Consider the following 23,039-nt stretch of genomic DNA (forward strand, 5'->3'; position numbering starts at 1 on the left):
GCGGCTAGTCATGCCTTCCTACGCAGCTTGCGCCAAGGTGCGTCAAGAGAGGCCAACTAATTAGCAGACAAGGGAGAGACTGTTGAAGGCACTGGGGTGGCGGGCAGGTCAAGGCTCGGGGCTGCTCTGCCAGGGGCCTGCACACCGTCAAGATGACGAAGCCAGAGAGAATGCCGGCACAATCCCTCCAGCACATCCACAAAACTGATTCACTCGTCCGGGAGGCTTGAAGGGCTTTCATATCTACCTGATTCACCTGTTGGCTACGTCAAAAGGAGGGTTTTCCCCACCATCAAAAACGGTAAATGACGCCTATGCAATGAGTCATTTCTTCCTTCCTAGCGTTGGACTCCCTTGCCGTGTGTGATGCAGCAGCAGCGGTCACACAAGGACGGGCGGGGCAAGTCGTAGCCCAAGCCCGGCAGGGAGTCACTTAGAGGCTGGCCGTGGACGTGAACGGAGGCGCGCGACGGTAAAAGAGCAACTCTTCTCTGGGATCCAAACTCTTGAGGTGAGCGTTGTTGTTCTGCTGAAGGAGGCGCCTGATAGCGTGTACAAAACAAGACTGTCAAGGAATGTGTCCAGGTTCTTGCGTTAGGCAACCAAAAGGCGAGCAGCAGCCAAGAGAACGAAGGATTTGATGTAGAAACGTTATCGACCACAGTCGTTTTGGGCTCGGCGTCCAGAGTGATTCCTTCAGGGCTGCCGTTACGAGTGGCCCGGCTGTAGTGAGCGACGTGTGTGGCTGCCTCGTTTGGGCAATAGGACCTTCCTTTCTGGACCAGCCATGAGGGGGCACGAGACTTGAGATCCGGCAGAGCGGTGCAGCCTATAGATAAGGGCGCGGATTCATCAAACCACTTACGAGACCCTGTTGTTGATAAGTCTAGTAACTCCATCATCTAGGAACGCGCTTGATCTTAAGGTGACTCCAATGCCAATGAAAGAAGTGTCGACCAGGCCAGTACTTCATTCATTGTCATCGGAGCAGCCTAAACTCAAGGATCATTCGTAGAGGACAGATTTACTAAAAGACTTACCAACGACCGGTCTTGGCTTGATGAATCCGTCCCAAAGTCCGCGCCATTAACAGCTGACAGAAAAATTTGCTGCTGATGAGACGCTGAGGAGATACAGCGTCGTATGCTTAAACTTATCGGCGCCCCAGCACACGTATTTGACAAGGCTTTCCTAGGAGTTGTTGGCATTTCCAGGGGTAGTTTTATGACACTGGTGGTAGTTTGACCTTTCCTTTGTACCATGAACTTAAAGAAACACTCATTAGAATCCGATTGATCTCATTTTTGGCCTTTGAAAATAGCTGATGTGTGAGGTAGATGCGTCTTAGAACACCGACCTTAGAGTTCCGGCAGATAGCTAGTATTATTATCATTGTTGGTATCACTATTATTATTATTATTATTATTATTATTATTATTATTATTATTATTATTATTATTATCAGTTTTGCTAGAAAAAGCTGGTGTTGTTTTCAGTGCAAAAGGATTAAAAAAAGACATCCAGCAAAGTACAATATGAGAGGGGTGGAATGTGTTAGGGGGGAAGAAGGGAAGGGGACTGGGATAGGGGAGGGGGGACCGATCTTCCTTACAGCTACACTGCGGAAAGCTTTAGCTTCGCCTAACACAGCTCCTTCTTCCCTCGACAGGATCGCGCGAGTCCGTGGGCCCAGCATGCAGGCGGCACGCTGGCTGGCGGTGAGCCTCACCCTGGCGCTGGCGGCGGCCGAGGGGGACTCGATCATGCCCGGTGTCAGTGTCCTTCCAGCACGCACAAAGCGACAAGGAATCGTCTTCCCAGGTGACCCAATCTTTGACCTGCCTCGTCGTCCTGTCAACGGCCCGGGGAGGTTTGCTCCCGCTCCTCAGCCTCCAGCCAACCCTAACCCCGTGGATGGGCCCCTCGACCTGCCGGAGGACATGGACCTGAACGCCGTGAGTAGAGCCCCGTGAGTTGGTGGTAGTGGTAGAGGTGTTTGTTCTTGTTTTGTGTGTGTGTGTGGGGGGGGGGGGTGCAGACCGCTTGCACCTTTAGGTTTTCTTAAGGGGCGGTGCTGGTCTGTGTCACCGCTTACCGCGCCCAGAGGTGATTGTCTTTAGCGACATTTCTCTTGCTTGACCTATGCCCCCCCCACCCCCCCCACCCCGATCACTCACTAGACCGAAATCACAGTCGATGCTAGGACTGGTAGACTGCCTGTGTGGGACCTCCAACCAAATGAAAATTAATAATTATAATCGATGGTAGGTCTCGTGTTCGCATAGTAGTAGTAGTAGTAGTAGTAGTAGTAGTAGTAGTAGTGGTAGTAGTGGTGGTGGTGGTGGTAGTATAGCCTCACAACAAGGAGCAAGGCAGGAAATAGAAAATAAAGAAAAAGTGTCAGTACTTCCACCTACAAGTGTGCAAATACGTGAAGCGAGAGAGAAAAGACGAGCATAAAATCTCTTTCTAGCGCTGCCATGATAAGTGGAAATAGACGAATGCGAGGGGAAAGCAAGTGTGTCTCAGGGTGTTGGTGAAGCAGGGAAAAGGAGACGAGGTGAAGAGGCAAAGGGCGGAGCGACTGTCATATTCTTAAACCTTACTACGCCCAAGCACGTACATTAACAAGGCTTTCGTGGGATTTGTGGGCATTTCCATGGATAATTTTATGACCCTGGTGGTAGTTTGACAAAGTTTCTGAACCATGAACGCAAAGAGACACTCATGGGGACGCGTTCAACCTCATTTACGGCCGTTAGAAATGATTGATGGAAGAGAAGGGTATCAGACCAGCAGAGGTCACACACAAGGAGAAATAGAGAGACGAATGCGAGAGGAGAGGAAATGTGTCTCAAGGCGAAGCAAGCAAAAGGATCAAGAGGAGAGGAGGTGAAGGACGCAGTAACTAAAGCAAGTGAGGTCACAAGGGGTAGGGAGGCATGGCGGGGTGGGGCGGGGGGGTAAAGGGGGGGCACATAGACCAACACGAGGGGCAAACCTTGGGGCAAACTGTCTTGCCTCTGTGTTGTTGGGACGGTATCGGGTTTTCTAGGTTTCCGGCGGTGACGCAAAGAGAGAGAGAGAGAGAGAGAGAGAGAGAGAGAGAGAGAGAGAGAGAGTGTGTTTGTGTGTGTGCCTAGGGACATGTGATGCAACCGCCCTGCCCCTGCTCCCCTTCCCTCCATCCAGCCTCCCTCGCTCTCGTTCACCCAAGGCTGCCCGCCAAACGAGTACCTTCGACAGCCTCACACAATGCACGTATACCACCAACGCCGACCCGAACTGGACTCGGCTTAGGGTCAGATTTTCAGTCAAACACATCGGCGCCCAAGCTCACACATTTGACAAGGCTTTCGTAGGAGTTTTGACCTCTCTTTTGGCTATTCTTTGCTTTTTACTTTTGTGTGAGCGGTGAGTAGCGTTTTTTTTGTGTGTGGGTACTCTCTTTGTTGCCCTTGAGCCGCATCCTTTGATATAAAAAAAAAATTCAGGGAGTAGCTTTATGGCCCTTCTGGTAGTCTGATCCTTCTCCTGCACCGTGAACCTAAGGAAACACTCATCAGAACCCGATTGAACTCCTTGTCGGCCTTTGGAACTAGTCGATCTGAAAGGGTGGAAGCGTCTGATAATACCGATCTTAGACTTGGCAGCGACTTGAACGATGCAGTGCTGGACTCTGAAAGGTACTGAAATAAAACCACAAGGGGCTGTTTAGGTATACTTATTTCCGCGTCGTAGAAGAAGAAAAGAAAACAAAAACAAATTATCTGAAGGGCTGGCTGCCTAAAAACTGTATAGGCGGCGGAAGACCAACCTCGAAACTTTAAAGAACGAAAACAGAACTTCATTGAAACCACAAAGGACTGTTTAGGTATTTCCGCGTCGTAGAAGAAGAAAAAAGATAACTAAAAACAAATTAACTGAAGGGCTGGCTGATAAAGAACTGTGTAGGCGAAGGAAAATCAACCTTGAAATTTTACAGAACAAAAAAACGAACTTAAATAAAAACACAAGGGACTATTTAGGTATTTTTGCGTCGTAGAAGAAGAATAAAGGAACAAAAAACAAGTTAACTGAAGGGCTGGCTGACAAAGAACTGTGTGTAGGCGAAGGAAAATCAACCTTGAAATTTTACAAAACGAAAAATCGAACTTAAATAAAACCACAAGGGACTGTTTAGGTATTTCCGCGTCGTAGAAGAAGAATAAAGGAACAAAAACAAGATAACTGAAGGGCTGGTTAATAAAGAACTGTGTAAAGGTGGCGGAAGACCAATCTCAACACTAAACTCTTACCCAACACTATTTTTTTCATAAGGGGAAGTTTGTTGTAGTGTTGACTAAATGACTCAGCCCAAGAGGAATTCGGGTAATGATAATATGGACTGGATCTTCTTGGTGCGTCAGGTGGGGGAAAGGAGGGGGCGGAAGGGAGGGTTAAGGAAATTGCAGGTGAGGTGGAGGGGGGAAGAGGGGAGCTAGCTGGTCACACAAAGGATGTAAATAGGTATAATTGGAAGCACACGCTATAGATACACAAGGGACGCGTGTGGCTGATGTGCTTATCAAGGCTCCTCCGTTGTGACGACACTGAGGTTTCGTAAAGGGAATATACCCTGCAACTACGGAGGGGCATTGTGGGCGTCCTGGGGTGATGGGGTGGCATTGTGGGCGTCCCGGGGTGATGGGGTGGCATTGTGGGCGTCCTGGGGTGATGGGGTGGCATTGTGGGCGTCCCGGGGTGATGGGGTGGCATTGTGGGCGTCCCGGGGTGATGGGGTGGCATTGTGGGCGTCCCGGGGTGATGGGGTGGCATTGTGGGCGTCCCGGGGTGATGGGGTGGCATTGTGGGCGTCCATGTGTGATGGGGTGGAATTGTGGGCGTCCGGGGGTGATGGGGGGGCATTGTGGGCGTCCCGGGGTGATGGGGTGGCATTGTGGGCGTCCCGGGGTGATGGGGTGGCATTGTGGGCGTCCCGGGGTGATGGGGTGGCATTGTGGGCGTCCCGGGGTGATGGGGTGATCGGGCTCTTACTCAACACAGGCTCAAGGATCAACAGAACGGAGATGAGCACCGGGGCCACGCGCACCTACGGCCTATGTCCCCAACTTTACATTTGTGAGATTAATGTTTCTGTAGGAGAAGGAGGAGGAGTAAATGGGGATAGGAGTTGTTGTTGTTGTTGTTGTTGTTGTTACCATTATCGGGTGTTTATATCGTTGCTGTTATCATTTTTGTGGTGCTGCTGTTTCCGTTTGTCTTTTTTTTTTTTGTTGTTGTTGTTGGAACGGTGACCTAAATTTCCGTTTCTTGTTGTTGTTGTTGTTGTTGTTGTTTAGCGTAGTTTTGCTTCCCGCCGGTACTCCCGAGACTGAACGATGGGAATGTGTCACGCACCAGAAGCATTTACTTGATCTGCGGGCCAATCAGCTGTTCGCCACGTGCGCCCATGACCAGCACGTGTTTACTCATATAGTCCTGCCGTCGCCTCGGACTTCCTGTGTACTCGCATAGAGGAACCTTCCACCTCCGACCTACACCTTGGGTCTTGCCGGAGGGGAATATCAAGACACCGTAGCAAATAAACCAGGACACTTTTGTTGTGTGGGGGGTTGTCAGTTTTGTCTTGCTTTATGGAAACTGTACTGTAGGTGTTTATTTGCATCTTGTTTAGCAGCGACGGGTCAGATTTGTGGCTTTACCGTGTAGCAACGACGGGCCAAATTTGTGGCTTTACCGTGTACCAGCGACGGGCCAAATTTGTGGCTTTACCGTGTACCAGCGACGGGCCAAATGTGTGGCTTTACCGTGTACCAGCGACGGGCTAAATTTGTGGCTTTACCGTGTACCAGCGACGGGCCAAATTTGTGGCTTTACCGTGTAGCAGCGACGGGCCAAATTTGTGGCTTTACCGTGTAGCAGCGACGGGCCAAATTTGTGCCATGATATAAACCCCAAAATAGATGATGCATAAACCGATCACAAATGCGTTGATATATATAATGAAATGGTTTGCGTGAGTGATGATTTTTTCTCACTATTCTCGCTTAGAGGGACCATTAAGAAACATGATCACCACAGGTACCAGTAACACTTTTCCGGAGATACTGCGTCGGAGAGGCTGCGAGAACATTTTTATGCAGCGTGTGCTCGGCCAGGAGGCACGCCGCTCAGGCCGCCTCTTAAAAAGTTGCATTAGTGGAAGTGTTCCTAACCTGTTGTGGCGGGGCGTGATGGACCGCAGGGCCCACGGCGACGGAGAACGGCCCGTCATGCTGTCTCTCTCCAGCCCTGCCGCACCCAAGGAACCTGAAAGAAAATGGGAAGCTGTTGACTGATCTTCGCGGGCACAAACCACCTCCAGTGTGTTTGTGATGAAGAGTACCGGTGATGGTGACGATGATGAGATAATGGCCCTGATGATGGTGACGATGATGATCCTAGGTGTATGCGTGTGGCTATCTTCATCCGCCGTCCCAAACACACACACACACACACACACACACACACACACACACACACACACACACACACACACACACACACACACACACAACCACAACCACAATCACCTCCTCTACATCACCCTCATCCACCACTAACAAACTGGAAATGAGTCCACTTTGAAATAAACTGTAAAAATAGACAAATCAATGAGAGTAAGACACAAAAAAAACTGCAAAACACACCGCTTAACGACCTACAGTTATTATGGCCGATTTATCGCTAACACCCTCAACTATGTCGCTAACGTTTCGTGAATCCGGGACCAGGACAAAGCGACCACCGACCTGCCCACGGACGCGATGTATCCGGTGATGAAATTACAAGACTCGGGGTTGTGAACAGGAAACCCCACGAGCAAGCCTTCTGTCGCCTTCGCTTCCCTTCTTTACCCTTCCATCCCTCTAAGCCGTCCACTCTATTACTACTACCACTATTACTACTACTACCGCTATCACTACTCTCTCTCTCTCTCTCTCTTCTCTCTCTTCTCTCTCTTCACACACACACACACACACACACACACACACACACACACACACACACACACCGGTGGCCTCGTTCTCTGAGGATGAACACAAGGCTGGGCACAGAGTCTTGACAGAGCCTGCCCAGGGGAGTCACGAGAGCCCAGCCACCCACACAGTCACCTTGAACAGCTCGCTTCGGTCCGCTGCTAAGGGAGGATCTTTGAGAGGAACTTAAGGCCGTGTTCCTAGGCTGCTATTACAAGACAATTTCGTTTCTCACATCAACTATTTCTAAAGGTCAAAGGGGGGATCAATCAGTTTCTAATGAGTGTTTTTTTAGGCTCAGGGTACAGAAGAAGGGTCAAACTACCACCAGGGTCATAAAACTACTACTGGAAATGCCCACAACTCCTGCGAAAGCCTTGTCAAATAGGTGTTCTTTGGCGGCGAAATGTCTTATAATACGACACTTAAACGTCTCGGCGCCTCAGTTCCCCTGTATGAAAAGCCTCTCCTGAAGTTGCTGGGATTTCCATGGACTGTTTTGTGATGCTGGTGATAGTTTTACACGACTTCTGCAGCTTGAACGGGAAAACCAGCACCCATGAAGACCCGGTTAATCTTCTATGTGGCCTTGGGTAATGGGTGTAGTGGGAGCCCAATACGTTTAATAATGTGGACTGTTCTGTGATGGTGGTGATAGTTGTACACGACTTCTGCAGCTTGAACGGGAAAATCACCACCCATGAACACCCGGTTAATCTTCCCTGTGGCCTTGGGGAATAGTCGTACTGGGAGCCCGAGACGTTTAAAAGATGGCCCTTAGGTAGGTCAGACGCCTCCACCTCTCACATCTACTATTTCCAAAGGTCAAAATGGAAATCAGTCTGGTTCTAATGAGATTTTTTTAGGTTCACGGTACAGAGGAAAGGTCAAACTACCACCAGAGTCATAAAACTACCCCTGGATATGTTTAAAACGTCTTCGAAAGCCTTGTCAGATAGGTGAGCTTGGGCGTAGAAATAATTAAAAATACGGCACTTGAAGCTACGAGAGGGAAGGCAGAGCTCAGAGGACGTTCAGGGTCAAGGGTCGTCACCGCGGCCACATAAGGTGCATGGTGGTTGTTTTAGTTGTTGTTGTGGTAAAGATGATGGTGGTGATGATGGTGGTGGTGTGTGTGTGTGTGTGTGTGGATTTTGATGGTAAAGAAGATATAGCCAAAGGTCGAACACACAAAATGTCTAAGGATGCCCGCAAGAGGCTGGTACAGTGGAAGCAGAGGAAGTAAAAAAGATAAGCGCCGTGACTCATTGACGTTATGTGATACTGTGATTTTGGACGTTCAAGGCAGCTTTGATGTGGAGGGTAAGCACGGGCCACTTGAAAGTCTCCCCCCCCTCCCCCCAACCCACACACCTGCAGCGCGTGGGAACCAGTCAGGAACCCCAACACTTCTTCCAAGCTGCCCAACAGTGACTGACGCTTTCGTGGCTGTTGAAGGTTACTTACTCCGCTACTTATCACCGTCCGCTAACTAGACCAAGGGTGTCCTTTGTTTGTGGCGGAGCTGCCAACCAAGGCTGTCCGATAGTACACAGTGCCCTTCAGACAGCTGCTCTGTCGTTGCTGTGGAAGGACTACACGCATGCTACAACCTGGCTTCAGCAGCTGCAGTGGGAGTTTCGGAGCGTGCTGTGAATTGTAAAAACAGTTCGAGTTGAACGAAACACTGCAAATGCAACGATGATTTTGTGTCTTAACATGGTTCCACTCTTTAACTTATCTACAAAGAAATACTCGAATTTTCGGAAGGCACAAAGATATCAAAGTATAGTAGGACGCTGTGGTCTAGTGAATTGTGAGTCGAGCCGTGGAAGTAAAGCCAGAGCGAGGCGGTTCGAATCCCAGTACCGCCGCGTGACGTCAGGAAGACCGTTCAGTCTTACGGTAATATTCTTAAACATTTCGGCGCCCAGACACACTTTTGATTACTAGGAGGAAGAACAAGTGTATATAGATAGATAGATAGATAGATAGATAGATACAGACAAACACTGTAGGAGAGAGAGAGTGAGAGAGAGAGAGAGACTGCACGGTCTGTAAGGGTGGAACAAAAGAAGCTCTGTTATAGGTAAGTTAAACACACACACACACACACACACACACACACACACTGGGTTTGGGAAGGAGGTACATAAGGTGAAATAATACGGTTAAATCCTTATACAGTAGTACATTAGTTGGTTGTCATTCACGAAAGAGTTGCCATTCTCAGACTCTTCCTCCTCCCACACCAACGATTTCCAAAGGTCAAAATAGAGAATCAGTCAGGCTCTAATGCGTGTTTCTTACGCTCATGATACAGAAAAAGGGTCAAACTACCACCAGGGATCATAAAACTACCCCTGGAAATGCCCAAAACTCCTATTACTGAAAGTCTAGTCAAATGTGTGTGCTTGGGCGCCGAAGACTGACCGTGGGCTGGAGGAAGGACGGAGTGGGGAGCGACGTCAAGGGTGAGGAAGGCAAGGAGGGGGCGTGTGTTTACATCCTCAGACCGGCTGCTGCGGGGCCTCCAGCTAATGGGATCCTTGAGTGTGACGTGTGTGTGTGACGCGCCCGACCTAGAGGTATACTTGTTCGGCGGGTACCTATCTTACACTAGCTATATACAGTACCCAGCTCTACACGTGAATAGCCTGGGATGATATACGCCCATTAATCAACCCTTCCCCTATCCACCAGTACCATTACCAACACTTCCCCTATCCACCAGTCCCATTACCAATCCTTCCCCTATCCACCAGTCCCATTACCAACACTTCCCTATCCACCAGTCCCATTACCAATCCTTCCCCTATCCACCAGTCCCATTACCAACACTTCCCCTATACACCAGTCCCATTACCAATCCTTCCCGTATCCACCAGTCCCATTACCAACCCTTCCCCTATCCACCAGTCCCATTACCAACCCTTCCCCTATCCACCAGTCCCATTACCAACACTTCCCCTATCCACCAGTCCCATTACCAATCCTTCCCGTATCCACCAGTCCCATTACCAACCCTTCCCTTATCCACCAGTCCCATTACCAATCCTTCCCCTATCCACCAGTCCCATTACCAACCCTTCCCCTATACACCAGTCCCATTACTAATCCTTCCCCTATCCACCAGTCTCAGGAGGGACTAAACGGTCTGTATGAGTGGTCTGATTAATGCAGTTCAACATGACAGATGCAGCATTCTGAGTGTAGGTAAGAATGACCTTCTAAGTAATATGTCAAGAGGAGAGTACCCAGACGCCTCTCCACCCGAAACTGACTTCTGGGTTCTGGCCTCGCGTTCTTTTTCCTTTTGTCAGAGAAGCATCTAGCGGGTTTTTATCTTGCCGGTTTTTGTTTTTGCCCTTGAGCCGCCTCCCTTGCTGTAAAAAAGTATAAGGGTACAGTGATAACGAGGCGTGTGTGTGACCTGTAAGAAGTGAAAGTTAAACCAGACTGACGACCCGAGGGTGAAGGAGGCTGCGTAGCATTAGAGATAAACTTAAACTTCTGATTATTTTTGGTCCCCTCATACGTTATCTTACGGTCAAACCATTACCACTTACTTTTACTTATATTTTTGTTTTTTATATTTCGCCTATGGCACCGGTTGGGTTTTTTAGAGGGTCCTGTTATAGCGCAGGCAAGTGTTTACAGTGGTGCCATCTCGTTTGCCTCGAGCTGCCCCCGGAGCTCATCTTTGATCCTCTTTTTAGAGAGAATCTAGAGTCTGGGTTGATCAGTTGTCTTCAAGATGTGGGTAATCTTAGGCCACCCGGCGATGACTAACTACTACTACTACTACTACTACTACTACTGCTACTACTATTACTACAACTACTACTACTACTACTTGCTACTACTACTACTACTACTACTACATGCAAGGAAGGAAGGAAGGAAGGGAGGGAGGAAGGAAGGAAGGAAGGAGGGTTAGAATGAGGAAAGGAAGGAAGTGGGGAAAGAAAAAAAAGAAAAAGAAAAGGAAGGACGATAGATAAGAAGATTGATTAACTGATAAATGGATAGATAGCGATGCGTAGATTGATTGATGCAGATAGATGGAAAGAGATAGACAGACAGACAGACAGAGATATGAAAAAAGGAAAAAAAGGAAAATAATAAGATGACGAGAGAGAGAGAGAGAGAGTGTGTGTGTGTGTGTGTGTGTGTGTGTGTGTGTATAACTGAGGCCTTGGTAACCTTTCAATGTGTGCGTCGTTAATTGGTGGTCCACTTTTTAATGCCCCTCGACCCTCCACACACACACACACACACACACACACACACACACACACACACACACACACTACAACACTCCCCTTTCCACACTAAAATCCTGTTATGTTTTTTTCCTACTATACATTATTAACTTTTTTCTAACACTCCATAATCTACAAACATCTCTTTCCTTGTTACGGGCAATGATCTAATGTTTATCTTTTCCTTCTTCCCTTCTTTCTTTATTCTTGATTGGCGATTTCTTACTTGCCCGAGGGAGGAATAGACTTGTTGGGGGTACGAAGCAAGGATAACTAAGCGCGTAGAAGGAGGAAGATAGAGAAAGGTACAGAAAGGGGAGATTTTTTTTTACAACAAAGGAGACAGCTCAAGGGCACAAAATATGGAAACAATAATAAAAAAAAGCTCGCTACTCGCTGCTCCTACAAAAAAGAATCAAAAGAGGTGGCCGAAGGAGAGGTCAATTTCGGGAGGAGAGGTGAAGGAGTTAGACGTATGCTCCCCGTTAGTTAATTTGTTAGTCATAGAACAGACAGGCTTAATCGGACCCTTAGGAAAAAGTTAATTAAATACAAGAACCTCCTCCTTCTTCTCCTCCTCCTCTTCCTCCTTTTCCTCTTCTCTTCCACATGCCCATTAGTCTTCCTACTTCTCCTCCTCCTCCTCCTCCTCACATCGCCTACTGCTTTTCCTCCTCCTCTTCTTGTTCCTCCTCCTCCTCCTCCTCCTCCTCTTCAATACCCCTCACCACCTCCTCAGTCTCTTCCCTTTCTCCTCTTTATATCTCCTCCTCCTCCTCCTCCTCCTCCTCCTTGTCACTTAACACCACCTCCTCCTCCTCCTCCTCCTCATCCACATTCCCTTCTCCCCTTCCTCCTCTCTATATCTACTCCCCCTCCTTATCTTTATCCTCCTCCTCCATCCCACATTTCCATCTCCCTTTCCCCTGCCTTTTATCTCTCTCCATTCCATGTAATACTTCCAGGAACCGCATATCGATAAGTGACGTGGCCGGCCAGTCTTTATTTTTCTTCCCTAAGTAAACCTGTCCCGTCAACTTCCCCAAGCGCCGCGTAAAGTCCCGGGCTCTTGCAGGACTTGGTTCAGGATGGGTGTGGGCGGCGTTCGATGTTTTCCCAGTGATTAAACCTTTCCTAAAATACTCCTCGGTGTTGTGTGTGTGTGTGTGTGTGTGTGTGTGTGTGTGTGTGTGTGTGTGTGTGTGTGTGTGTCCTATCGCCGCCGCTATCTTCGTTTGTCTTTGCTTGTATGCTTCGCTCTGCTTTGCTTTGTGTCGAAATGGTGTGGGTGTGCATGAGACGGAGGAAGGGTGTTTGAGGTGCGGGATGAGAGGGAGAACGGATTGAGTGCATGGGAGGGAGTATGAGTGGAATAACTGATGACTGGGAGGAAGGATGAGTGGGGAGAAAAGGGTTTGGGACAAGACTGATGACTGGGAGGAAGGATGAGTGGGGGAGATAGAGGGAGTGGGAGGGAGTGAGTGGGATAACTGATGACCAAGAGGGAGGGAGGGATGAGAGGTGAGCTGGGAAAGACGAGTGGACTGGAGGATGACGAGTGAGTGGGCAGTGAGTGGGAACGAAAGATGACTGGGAGAACGAGAGAGTGGGGGAACGGACAAGAGAAGGAGGAGGAGGAGGAGGAGGAGGAGGAAGGGTGAGTCGCAGGAGTGAGTGAGTAGGACCGTGGAAATGAGTGGACAAAAACTCCTTATTTACGGAGTGTTCGGCGTGGGAGTGTTTGCTGATGCTGGCCTGCGAGGGGGGGGGGGGGTGATCCATGAATAAGTCCTAGGCTCGTATTCTTAAACACATTTTTTTTTACAACAAAGGAGACAGCTCAAGGGCACAAAAAAAGGAAACAATAATAAAAAAAGGCCCGCTATTCGCTGCTCCTAAAAAAAGAATCAACAGAGGTGGCCGAAAGAGAGGTCAATTTCGGGGGTTACACACACCCATATTTGATAAAGCTTTCGTTAGAGGTTGTGGTGAATCTTCTTCCCATCAATCCCATGGGTAGTTTTATGAGCCTGTACACAGAGATAGCTTGACGAGTCCTCTGCGCCATGAATGTCTTGACACTCGTGAGAACCCGACTAATCTCCAGTGTGACGTTTGGAAGCATTTCTTGTGAGAGCCGAGAGCGCCTGGGAATACAGCCTGATAGGTGAAGCGGCTCTGTGGTTTATCTGTCTACACACGCGGTGATGTCTGGCTTGAAGCGTCTCGTCACTTCGCAAGAATATGAAATGGTCATCTTGTCTATATCCTTCGCGTGGCTTGCACAAATAAACACGGATTATTATAGTTAGGTTTATTTAGTCCCTTCACCCTTGTGCTTCGGAGGCGCCTATAGTTTGGTCTGTACGTGTGTGTGTGTGTGTGTGTGTGTGTGTGTGTGTGTGTGTGTGTGTGTGTGTTACAATGAGGGTTTGCACTCTCCCGCAGCTGGACCTCAGCAGTCTCACCCGCGTCAACTCCATCGGCAACATCACGGACTTCGCGAGTCTCTTTGGCATCGAACTCCCGCTCCCCGAAGACACCGGGACAGACTTCGAACTTGTCACCAGAATTGGCGGCGCAGGAGGTGAGTTCTGCACCGGCCACAGTTTTATTATCACCCGCGATGCGAGACTAAAATGATTATTTCCAGACATGTTTTTTTTTTTTAACTCAAGAGCATCAATTTTGATCCGATTCATGAGAGAGAGAGTGTGTGTGTGTGTGTGTGTGTGTGTGTGTGTGTGTGTGTGTGTGTGTGTGTGTGTGTGCCGTCATGCCCTCCTGTGCCATACAGCCCCTCCTCCTCCTCCATATAACTGTACCCCCACGAGGGCCATCCTCTGACGCTGTGCCCCCGCAGAGGCCGCCGAGTTGGCCACCATGGCCACGTGCAAGCCGGAGGTAAGGACGGTGGAGCTGGACCTGCCGACGGAGGCCAACACCCTCTTCTACCCGACGTGCGTGCGGCTGGAGCAGTGCGGGGGCTGCTGCTACGGGCCGCTGCTCACCTGCCGGCCCAAGGTCACCAAGGTGGTCAAGTACAAGGTGAGGGTTACGCCGATTACAGTGGCGGTGACTACAACGTAGCATTAGAGAAAACATCCACATAGACGCCCTGAAAGATTCGTTGTAAAAAGTAAACAGTTATTAACATTCAGCTCCAACGAGTGACGCCATGTGTCGCTTCAGGTGCTGAAGACGGTGGTGGGCGGCAGCAACAGCCCCACAGCGACTCGGCGCAACGACAACCGACGAGGACGGCGCCGACGACGCGAGACTGTCCCGAGCTACCACGAGGTGGAAGCCATCAAGCACGTGCAGTGTGAGTGTGGCTGCAAGGTGCAGGAGCAGGACTGCAACCCCGCCATCCACAACTACCAGGAGAGCGACTGTGCCTGCGTCTGCAAGAGCAAGTAAGTTTGAGGAACATTTTTATTTATTATTTGTTTTTTTGCGGCACGGAAGTCAGGCCGAGGAAGAGCCGGCAACTCGCTGCCTCGATGAACAGTGGACAAATGAAGACGCTGAGAGACAACGATTGGTTCTGTCTACAAAGGCGCCTTGATAGTCGACTCTTGCAAGACGTAGTCATGGGAAGGGGAAGTGGAGTGGATGGAAGGAGGTTCTAGAGGTCACAAGTGACTTGAGAGGGGTGACAAAATGAAGATATTGTCTAACGCATTCATTACTAAGTTGGACAGCATAGGGGTGAATTTACATAAAAAGTCTCGCGCAAAAACAGTGCCAATCAATATCAAGAAAACCTCTCGTCCAGGCTTGCAGAACTCCAAAGCAAGGAAAGTAAAGCTGCTGCTGAATGTGGCGGAAAGAAAGACTCCACGCGGCGATGTTACAGCCTTGCTTTCTGTTCTACCTACCAAGTCCTCCGCGGTGCAGTGGTTAGCGTCCCTGACTAAGTATGTGCGGGTCTGGGTTCGAATCCCGGCCTGGGCAGTCGGCGTGCAGCCCACCCAGGCCCAGCTATTTATCCCTCCTTTCGGGTGGCAGTCCAGTATGCAATATAGCAAGCTCCTTCGTCGGGCACCGGTCCCTGCATACATATAGCAAGCTCCTACGTCGGGCACGGATTGGTGCACGTCGCAGTAAAAGGTTTCAGGATATGGACCTCTCGTAGATGTCTCTGGGATTTTCAAGGCCTGTTTTGTGTTCCTAGTTATAGCTTTGCACGACTCTGCACCTTGAATAGACTCACACATGTCTCGGGTTAAACGTTATCAAGGCTCTCTCCCACCACAAGCTGAAAGGGCCAACGGGACGGAGACGAGCACCGCCGCCACGCGCAGCCATAACGTGTTCTCCCAACTTTACCTTCTTTACCACCAGAGACGAGAAGGTGAAGTGCGAGCAGCAGGGCGGCACCAAGTACTGGGACATCGACTCCTGCGCCTGCTACTGCCGGAGGACCATGGACTGTAGCACCGGCGAGTTCTTCTCCCATACCACATGCGGGTGAGAGAGAGAGAGAGAGAGAGAGAGAGAGAGAGAGAGAGAGAGAGAGAGAGAGAGAGAGAGAGAGAGAGAGAGAGAGAGAGAGAGAGAGAGAGAGAGAGAGAGAGAGAGAGAGAGAGAGAGAGAGAGAGAGATTGATTGAAACTTTTATTCACAAACAAACACATCTGTGAAAAAGACTTCACGCCCCTTGACGGCCCAGTCTTGACACGTTACAGTACAATGTTATATATAGACAGTATAGCCTTCAAATATAATTGAGAGAGAGAGAGAGAGAGAGAGAGAGAGAGAGAGAGAGAGAGAGAGAGAGAGAGAGAGAGAGAGAGAGAGAGAGAGAGAGAGGACAGCAGAAGTATATGGGGAGGAAAGAGAAGAAGGAGGAGAGAAGAGGAGCGGAGAGGAAAACAGAGAATAAAGAAGAAGAAAATGGGAGGAAAGAAAGAGAGAGAGGGAGGGAAACAAGAGAAAAAATAGGAGACATGTGGGAAAAAAGAGAGACAGGGGGAAAGGATTCAGTAAAAAAGAACAGAAGAGAGGAGATACATAAATAGACAGATAGATAGATAGATAGAGAGAGAGTGTGTGAGTCATGACCCCCGTGCCCCCCCCCCCTCACCTGTCCCTCTCCCCGTGCAGGTGTGAGCGGCTGGCGGCTCGAGGCGGCTTCCCAGTGGTCGCCGGAGAAGGTACCGCCCCCTAGTGCTCTCCTCACCCCCTCTGTCCTCTGTACTGCATGGATCGGTGCTGGCATGGCTCCCCTTGGCACTCCCGCGTGTACCTGTCTCGTACCTGTATTAATTAACCGAGGGAGGAGCATGGTGTTCCCTCCTCAAGCCTGTATTCTTAAACGACTCGGCGCCTCTCTCGTAGAACTTGCTGGGATTTTCATGGCCTGTTTTGTGGGTCGAGTGATAGTTTGACACGACTTCAGTACCTTGAACCTGGTTAATCGTCTCCGTGGCCTTGGGAAATACTTGTAGTGGGAGCCCGAGACGTTTGAGAATGGGGACTTCAGTGTTTACAGTTTTCCGCGGGTAAATAACCATGTCCTAAGTCTATATACACCAAGTCAAGTCATACGCAGGTTTGTGGGAGGAGACACGGTCGAGGCGTGGTTTATGCGTGACACTGCTTGGAGGCAAACTAGAGAATATAGAAACAGGGATTTAGAGAAAACGAGGAAAGGCGGGTTTGTAGTCATTGGAATTACAGTCACGCAATAGCACAATAAAAAGACATATTTTTTCGTCAGTGGCTTGCCTGAACGTGCTGTGAAAGAAGGCGAGAATGCACATCCAGAGTGCACATACGGCCCCAACTTTAGTCACCCCTGAACTGGCGGATATTTTTTTTGAGCTCCAAGTGACGTCATCCCGCTGCTCCGCCCCAAAACCGCCTCCTACGCGTACCGGTCGCAGTTTTGAAGCAGAGTGACTTGACTTGGTATATATAGACTTGGATCATGTCTTCTTTGGGTCCGTTCCAGCAACAGAGATTACCCGGGTTTTCATGCGTGATTATCCCGTTCATGGTTCAGAGGTCGTGCAAAACTATCACCAGGATCACAGAACAGTTCATGAAAAGCCCAGCAACTTCTACGAGGGGCTTTTCAGACAAGCGATCTTAGGTCCCGAGACGTTTTTAACCCGGTAACTGCGGGGATCATGCTTCTTAAAGGCCCCTCTAAGCGAGAATAATAGGAAAAAATCATCACTCACGCAAACCATTTCATAATACATATCAACGCATTTGTGATCGGTTTATGCATCATCTATTTTGGGGGGTTTATATCATGGCAAAAACTTGGCCTGTCGCTGGTACACGGTAAAGCCACAAATTTGGTCCGTCGCTGCTACCGGGTTAAGAATACAAGCTAATTTTGGTTCGTTCTCTTTTGTAGCATCTCATCTTTCAGCGTTACTCGTTGAAGCCGATTCATTCTGATCTCACCTCGAACTCTGAATCTCAAAGTGCTTATGTATAAACACACTGTAGTTTTGTGTACGTGCCATGCTTGTATATGATTAACTAATACGAATGCCTTGTTTCACACACACACACACACACACACACACACACACACACACACACACACACACACACACACACACACACGTATATCACCTTTGACCTATTAAAAAGTCTTGCAGCCGCCTTGTTTCAGCCCCGTCCCTCGTCCCATGAACCTCTCTCTGCCCAGTCTTAACACACCCACCAAAGCAACGAAGTGGTCTGTGCAAATTTGTTGATGTGTGACAGTGGACCCGACACCCGCTCGAGGACTCTGGTGGAATGAGTTGCTTGGTCTCGGAGTCACCAAGGAGGCAATGAAAAGATAAGATATAAGGAAGGAAAGAAAAAAAAGAAAGACACTAAAGAGAAACGCTCGAGGAATCTGACCGAATGATTTTGGGGGTTTCAAAGTCAAGACTGAGGCAATAAAATAAGAAATAAGGAAATAGAGAAAGAAAAGAGAGAAAAAAACATGACAAAATAAACATGCCAAATAATGAAGTACTTCCAGGCCCAATAATGAGGCAATAAAAAGAAAGAAAGAAAGAAAGAAAACATGAAAAAGAAAGAGAAAAACACGCCATATAATAAAGTACTTTCAGAGTCAATAATGAGACAATAAAAAGATAAAGAAAGAAAGAAAGAAAGAAAAAAATACATGAAAAAAAGAAGAAATAAAAACCTTCCATATAATCAAGTACTTATAAACTGAATCTCGGTTTTGCCTTCCCTCCTGGCAAACAAAATTGTGACCCAGCGATGTACCCACTTTTATTTATATTATTTTTTTTTTACAGCAATGAAGACACCTCAAGGGCAAAACAAATACAGCATCAACAAGCCCACTAAGACGCTCCTCCAACCAAAAGAAAAAAAGAGAGGTCACAAAAGAGGTCAAGAGAGGTCAGTTTCGGGTGGAAAAGTGTCTGGATACTCTCCTCTTCTGGTCACCCAAACTAAGAATCCCGCCCCAGAACTGTTTTTTTTTTTAACAGTAAAGGAAACAGCTCAAGGGCAAAAATAAAACATTAATTAAAAAAAAGTCTGCTACTCCCTGCTCCCATAAAGAGTTAAGAGGAGTGGCCAAAAGAGAGGTCAATTTCGGGAGGAGTATTGAATGATGAGAGGCAGCGCAAATTTTTATATTCATGACCTAAGGGGCGTAACCCACTGAGAGAGAAAAGCCGTCTTCTATATGCGGCAAAATATCTAACAGTCTAAGGTCACTTCTCAGACGCTTCCATCTCTCACATTAACTACTTCAAAAGGTCGAAAAGGTCATCAGTCGGGTTCTAATGAGTGTGTTTTTAGGTTCATGGTACAGAAGAAGGGTCAAACTGCTAGAAGGGTCATGAAACTATTACTGGAAATGCCCAAAACTCCTACGAAAGCCTTGTCAAATATATGTGCTTGGCCGATGAAATGTTGAAGAATATGACCCTAAAACTATTACTGGAGATGCCCAAAACTCCTACGAAACCGATGAAATGTTTAAGAATATAACCCTAAAACTATCACTGGAGATGCCCAAAACTCCTACGAAAGCCTTGTCAAATATGTGTGCTTGGCCGCCGACATGTTTAAGAATATGACCCTACAACCTTACCAGCCTATATATGCCACAAACGTGAACGGTGCGCAGCAAGCAGCTCAGAGGAAACACTGGATCATATTCTAAAAGCTTTCGACGCCCAAGCACATACATTTAATTAACAAGGCTTTCGAAGGATTTGTGGGCGTTTCCAGGGGTAGTTTTCTGACCCTGGTGGTAGAGTGACAAAGTTTCTACACCGCGAATGTAAGGAAACACTCATTGGGGACGCGTTTAACCTCTTTTTTGGCCTTTGAAATCAACTGATGTGAGAGAAGGGAGCGTCTGAGAATGCTGACCTTTATGGCGTCACGGAGACCCCAACACAAGAGGCAGCAGGAGGAAGAGAACGGGCAGAGGGGAGACAAGAAGGAAAGTGCGGTGAACTGCTTTCCGTCCACTCGGCTCTGAAAGACAACTGAAGAGAGAGAGAGAGAGAGAGAGAGAGAGAGAGAGAGATGAGTCGACATGTTTGCGCTGGTGACTGGCGATCGGCTTCTGTTGCAACACACACACACACACACACACACACGCACGACCTCCACGACCATCGCATAACTCTAAGATCATGACGACGACGAGAATCACGATCCCATCCACAACAACAACAACAACAACAACAACACGCTATACAGTCAGTTAGTTAATCTATGCATGCGTCACCTGCCCCCTCCACTTTCAACTCCCCCCCCCCCATGTCCCCCCACCCCCATGTCCCCTCCCCCTTTCAACTCCCCCCCCTCCGCTCACAGCTTGGTTCCACGCTGCCACGTTCAGGATCAGACTAACGCTGAGTATTATAACCTCTGCCTGCTTGCCTCCTGACCTTCATATTAGGCTAGGGCATGTTTTGTTTTGTTTTCTCTTTCTTTATTCATCCTTTTTTTCCTTCCTTTTCTTTCTTTTTTCTTATTTCTTACTTTTTTTTATTGCCTCAGAGAATACGGTAACCTCTGCTTGCTTGCCTGCTGACCTTCATAACGCGGCATGTTTTCTGCTTTTTCTTTCTTTTCATGTATTTTTTTCTTAATTTTCTTTCTCTCTTTGTTTCCCACTTTTTTATTGCCTCGGAGACTACTATAACCTCTGCTTGCTTGCCTGCTGACCTGCTCGCTTATACTACCTGCTCACTTAACTACATGGGTGACTGTTAATGGTGTTCTATAGCTTAATAAACCACTTCAGTCCCTCAGTTTTATACAAGCCTCATCTTCTGCCATGCCCTTTCCCTAATATAAGTGCCATTTCCAGCGACACAGCTCAATTCTACTCCTGCCGTTAGTGTCAGTGTTGTCATAGAGTTCAGTGCAAAGGAGCAGCGCCATAATTGATTGCCAGGGTCAGATTCAGTCTTTGCCATGTCCTCTACCCCTTCTTCGAGTGCCATATTCAGTGTCACAGCTAAATAGTGCTCCAGGTGCCAGTCAGTGTCATTCCCCGATGATATTTCCCCCCTGACAAATTCCCCCATGGACATTTCTCCCTTTGGCCGTGTTGCCTCCTTTCCCTTGACTGACGCTGAGGAGGGCAACTTAAAACTCTTGAAAAATATAACCTCTGGACCTCTATGACAAATTAAGTAAAGATCCCTTGAGACAAACAAAGAAGCTCTCGTTCTTATAAATAGATGAGAGAGTGGAAGATGTCCGGAGGGGAAAGTCTTGGGGGGATATGTCCGGCACCCGTCATCGCCCTGCCATTAAGCATAGGTCCACGACTCAGGGTTTAATACAGTTCAACGTAACGGCTTTACATCAAACTCAGCCCCTTGCCATGCCCTCACTTCCTTCCTTCCCGCAGGCGACTTTCAGAGGAGGAGGCCCTTTGAGAGACCACAACGACGCAGACCAGTTCGAATCCCTCTTCACAGCGGCCGGCCAGTTTCTTCTCGCAGCCAGGATCTTCACAATATGCTTACCTTTAGCCAGCGCGACCCTTCCTTCTAGTGCCAGCCTTCACGCCCTCCGCCCCTCATCCCTCTCGCATTACCCACCAAGACCTTTCCTTCCTGCGCCAGTCTTCATGCCCTTCGACCTCATCCCTCTGGCAGTGCACACTTTAACCCTTCCTTGTACCAGCCTTCACGCCCTTCGACCCTCATCCCTCTCGCAGCACCCACCAATACCTTCCTTCTAGCCCCAGCCTTCACGCCCTCCTCCTCCTCTCGTCCCTCTCGCAGTTCACACCAAGACTCTTCCTTCTTGCACCAGCCTCTAAGCCCTTCGCCCTTCCTCCCATCCTTCCCGCAGTACTCACAGCGGCCCTTCTCTCTACCCTCAGCATCCCGCCTCTCAGCATCCCTCACGCTCATCGCTGCGGCACTTATCTCTAGCTGCAGTCTTCACTCCTTTCTCCCGCACCTCGACGCCTTTGTTATCACGGGTCAGACAAGAGGAAGAGGAGTAATAGGAAGGTTTCGGTTTGGGAGAAGATAGACAGTACAGTTCCATGATGCAGGTTTGTTCATTGGATGCCTTATTTGTACAGCCTCTGCATATTGGGAGAGTGTATGTTTGATTTGCTTGCGTTCAGAGAGCTAAGCTGAGCCGTGGTCAGGGTTAAGAGAATTACGGGTTGGCTCGCTTCCCGAGTTCTGCGCACTGACGTGACGTCACTCAGATGCGGGGTGGGTGGTGGCTGAGAGGTTGGTTGGGTACGGGGTACGGGCGGGGAAGGGGGAGCATGTTTACCAGAAAGAAAAAGGGTGGATAGGAAGAGTAACTACGACAGACTCACCTGACTCTCATGTACACACAGACTCTCTCTCACTCTCTCTCTCTCTCTCTCTCTCTCTCTCTCTCTCTCTCTCTCTCTCTTGTAAACACACACACACACACATTGTGTATAGCATGCTCGTATAGTGCTAGTTATAAGCATATTAGGAATCTCTCTCTCTCTCTCTCTCTCTCTCTCTCTCGTGTGTGTGTGTGTGTGTGTGTGTAGGGGATGACAGAGAAACGGTTAACGGTTAAACGGTCTCTCTCTCTCTCTCTTCGACGGATTTAACTCAGAGTGGGCGCCTGTCACTAGTGGCGTCCCTCAGGGCTCGGTCCTTGGCCCAGTGCTCTTCATTATTTACATCAACGACGTGGATGTTGGACTCAATAACCGCATTAGTAAATTTGCAGACGACACAAAGATTGGCAACTCGGTTCCCACTGACGAAGACAGGCAAAGCCTCCAAGAGGATTTGCACAAAATTTCAGCTTGGTCGGATAGATGGGAGATGCCCTTTAACGTAGACAAGTGCCAGGTCCTTCAAGTTGGAACGAGGAATAAGAAGTTCGAATACGAAATGCGCGGCGTTAAACTCAAAAGCGTTCAATGCGTCAAAGACTTGGGGGTCAAAATCGCGTCAAACCTCAAATTCTCACAGCAATGCATCGATGCAGCAAATAAAGCGAACAGAATGTTGGGCTTCATTAAAAGAAACTTTGTATTCAAGAATAAAGATGTAATACTCCCGCTCTACAACAGTTTAGTCAGACCCCACTTGGAATATGCGGTACAGTTTTGGTCTCCCCACCATGCAAAGGATATTGCTAAATTAGAAGGTGTTCAGCGTCGGGCAACGAAAATGATCCCTTCCTTGCGCAACAAATCCTACGAAGAAAGGCTTTCTACCCTTAACATGTTCTCTCTTGAGAAACGTCGCCTCCGAGGAAAACTGATCGA

The 23,039-nt window shown here is 48.5% G+C and overlaps 1 protein-coding gene across 2 annotated transcripts; it reads left to right on the top strand.

The window, feature by feature from the left end:
• Positions 1-344: 344 nt before the first annotated feature.
• LOC126990780 (uncharacterized) lies at positions 345-21,730 on the top strand. 2 transcript variants are annotated; one of them, XM_050849426.1, is made up of 8 exons: positions 345-511; positions 1,670-1,955; positions 13,736-13,874; positions 14,151-14,335; positions 14,480-14,703; positions 15,635-15,760; positions 16,397-16,446; positions 21,165-21,730. In XM_050849426.1, the coding sequence occupies exons 2-8, from the start codon at positions 1,695-1,697 to the stop codon at positions 21,308-21,310; spliced, it is 1,131 nt and encodes a 376-aa protein (XP_050705383.1). In that variant the 5' UTR covers positions 345-511; positions 1,670-1,694; the 3' UTR covers positions 21,311-21,730. The 2 variants fall into 2 exon arrangements, with proteins under 2 accessions (XP_050705383.1, XP_050705388.1); XM_050849431.1 differs by lacking the exon at positions 21,165-21,730 and having other exon boundaries at positions 16,397-17,911.
• The last annotated feature ends 1,309 nt before the right edge of the window (positions 21,731-23,039 follow it).

Source organism: Eriocheir sinensis, chromosome 6, assembly GCF_024679095.1.
Source record: "Eriocheir sinensis breed Jianghai 21 chromosome 6, ASM2467909v1, whole genome shotgun sequence".
NCBI classification, from domain to species: Eukaryota; Metazoa; Arthropoda; class Malacostraca; order Decapoda; family Varunidae; genus Eriocheir; species Eriocheir sinensis.

Bases quoted from the DNA above. Each gene is read 5' to 3' on its own strand.
- LOC126990780 (XM_050849426.1), top strand. From the start codon at position 1,695: ATGCAGGCGGCACGCTGGCTGGCGGTGAGCCTCACCCTGGCGCTGGCG. The intron at 14,704-15,634 runs GTAAGTTTGAGG...CTTTACCACCAG, and splicing joins GCCTGCGTCTGCAAGAGCAA to AGACGAGAAGGTGAAGTGCG. The intron at 16,447-21,164 runs GTACCGCCCCCT...TCCTTCCCGCAG, and splicing joins CCCAGTGGTCGCCGGAGAAG to GCGACTTTCAGAGGAGGAGG.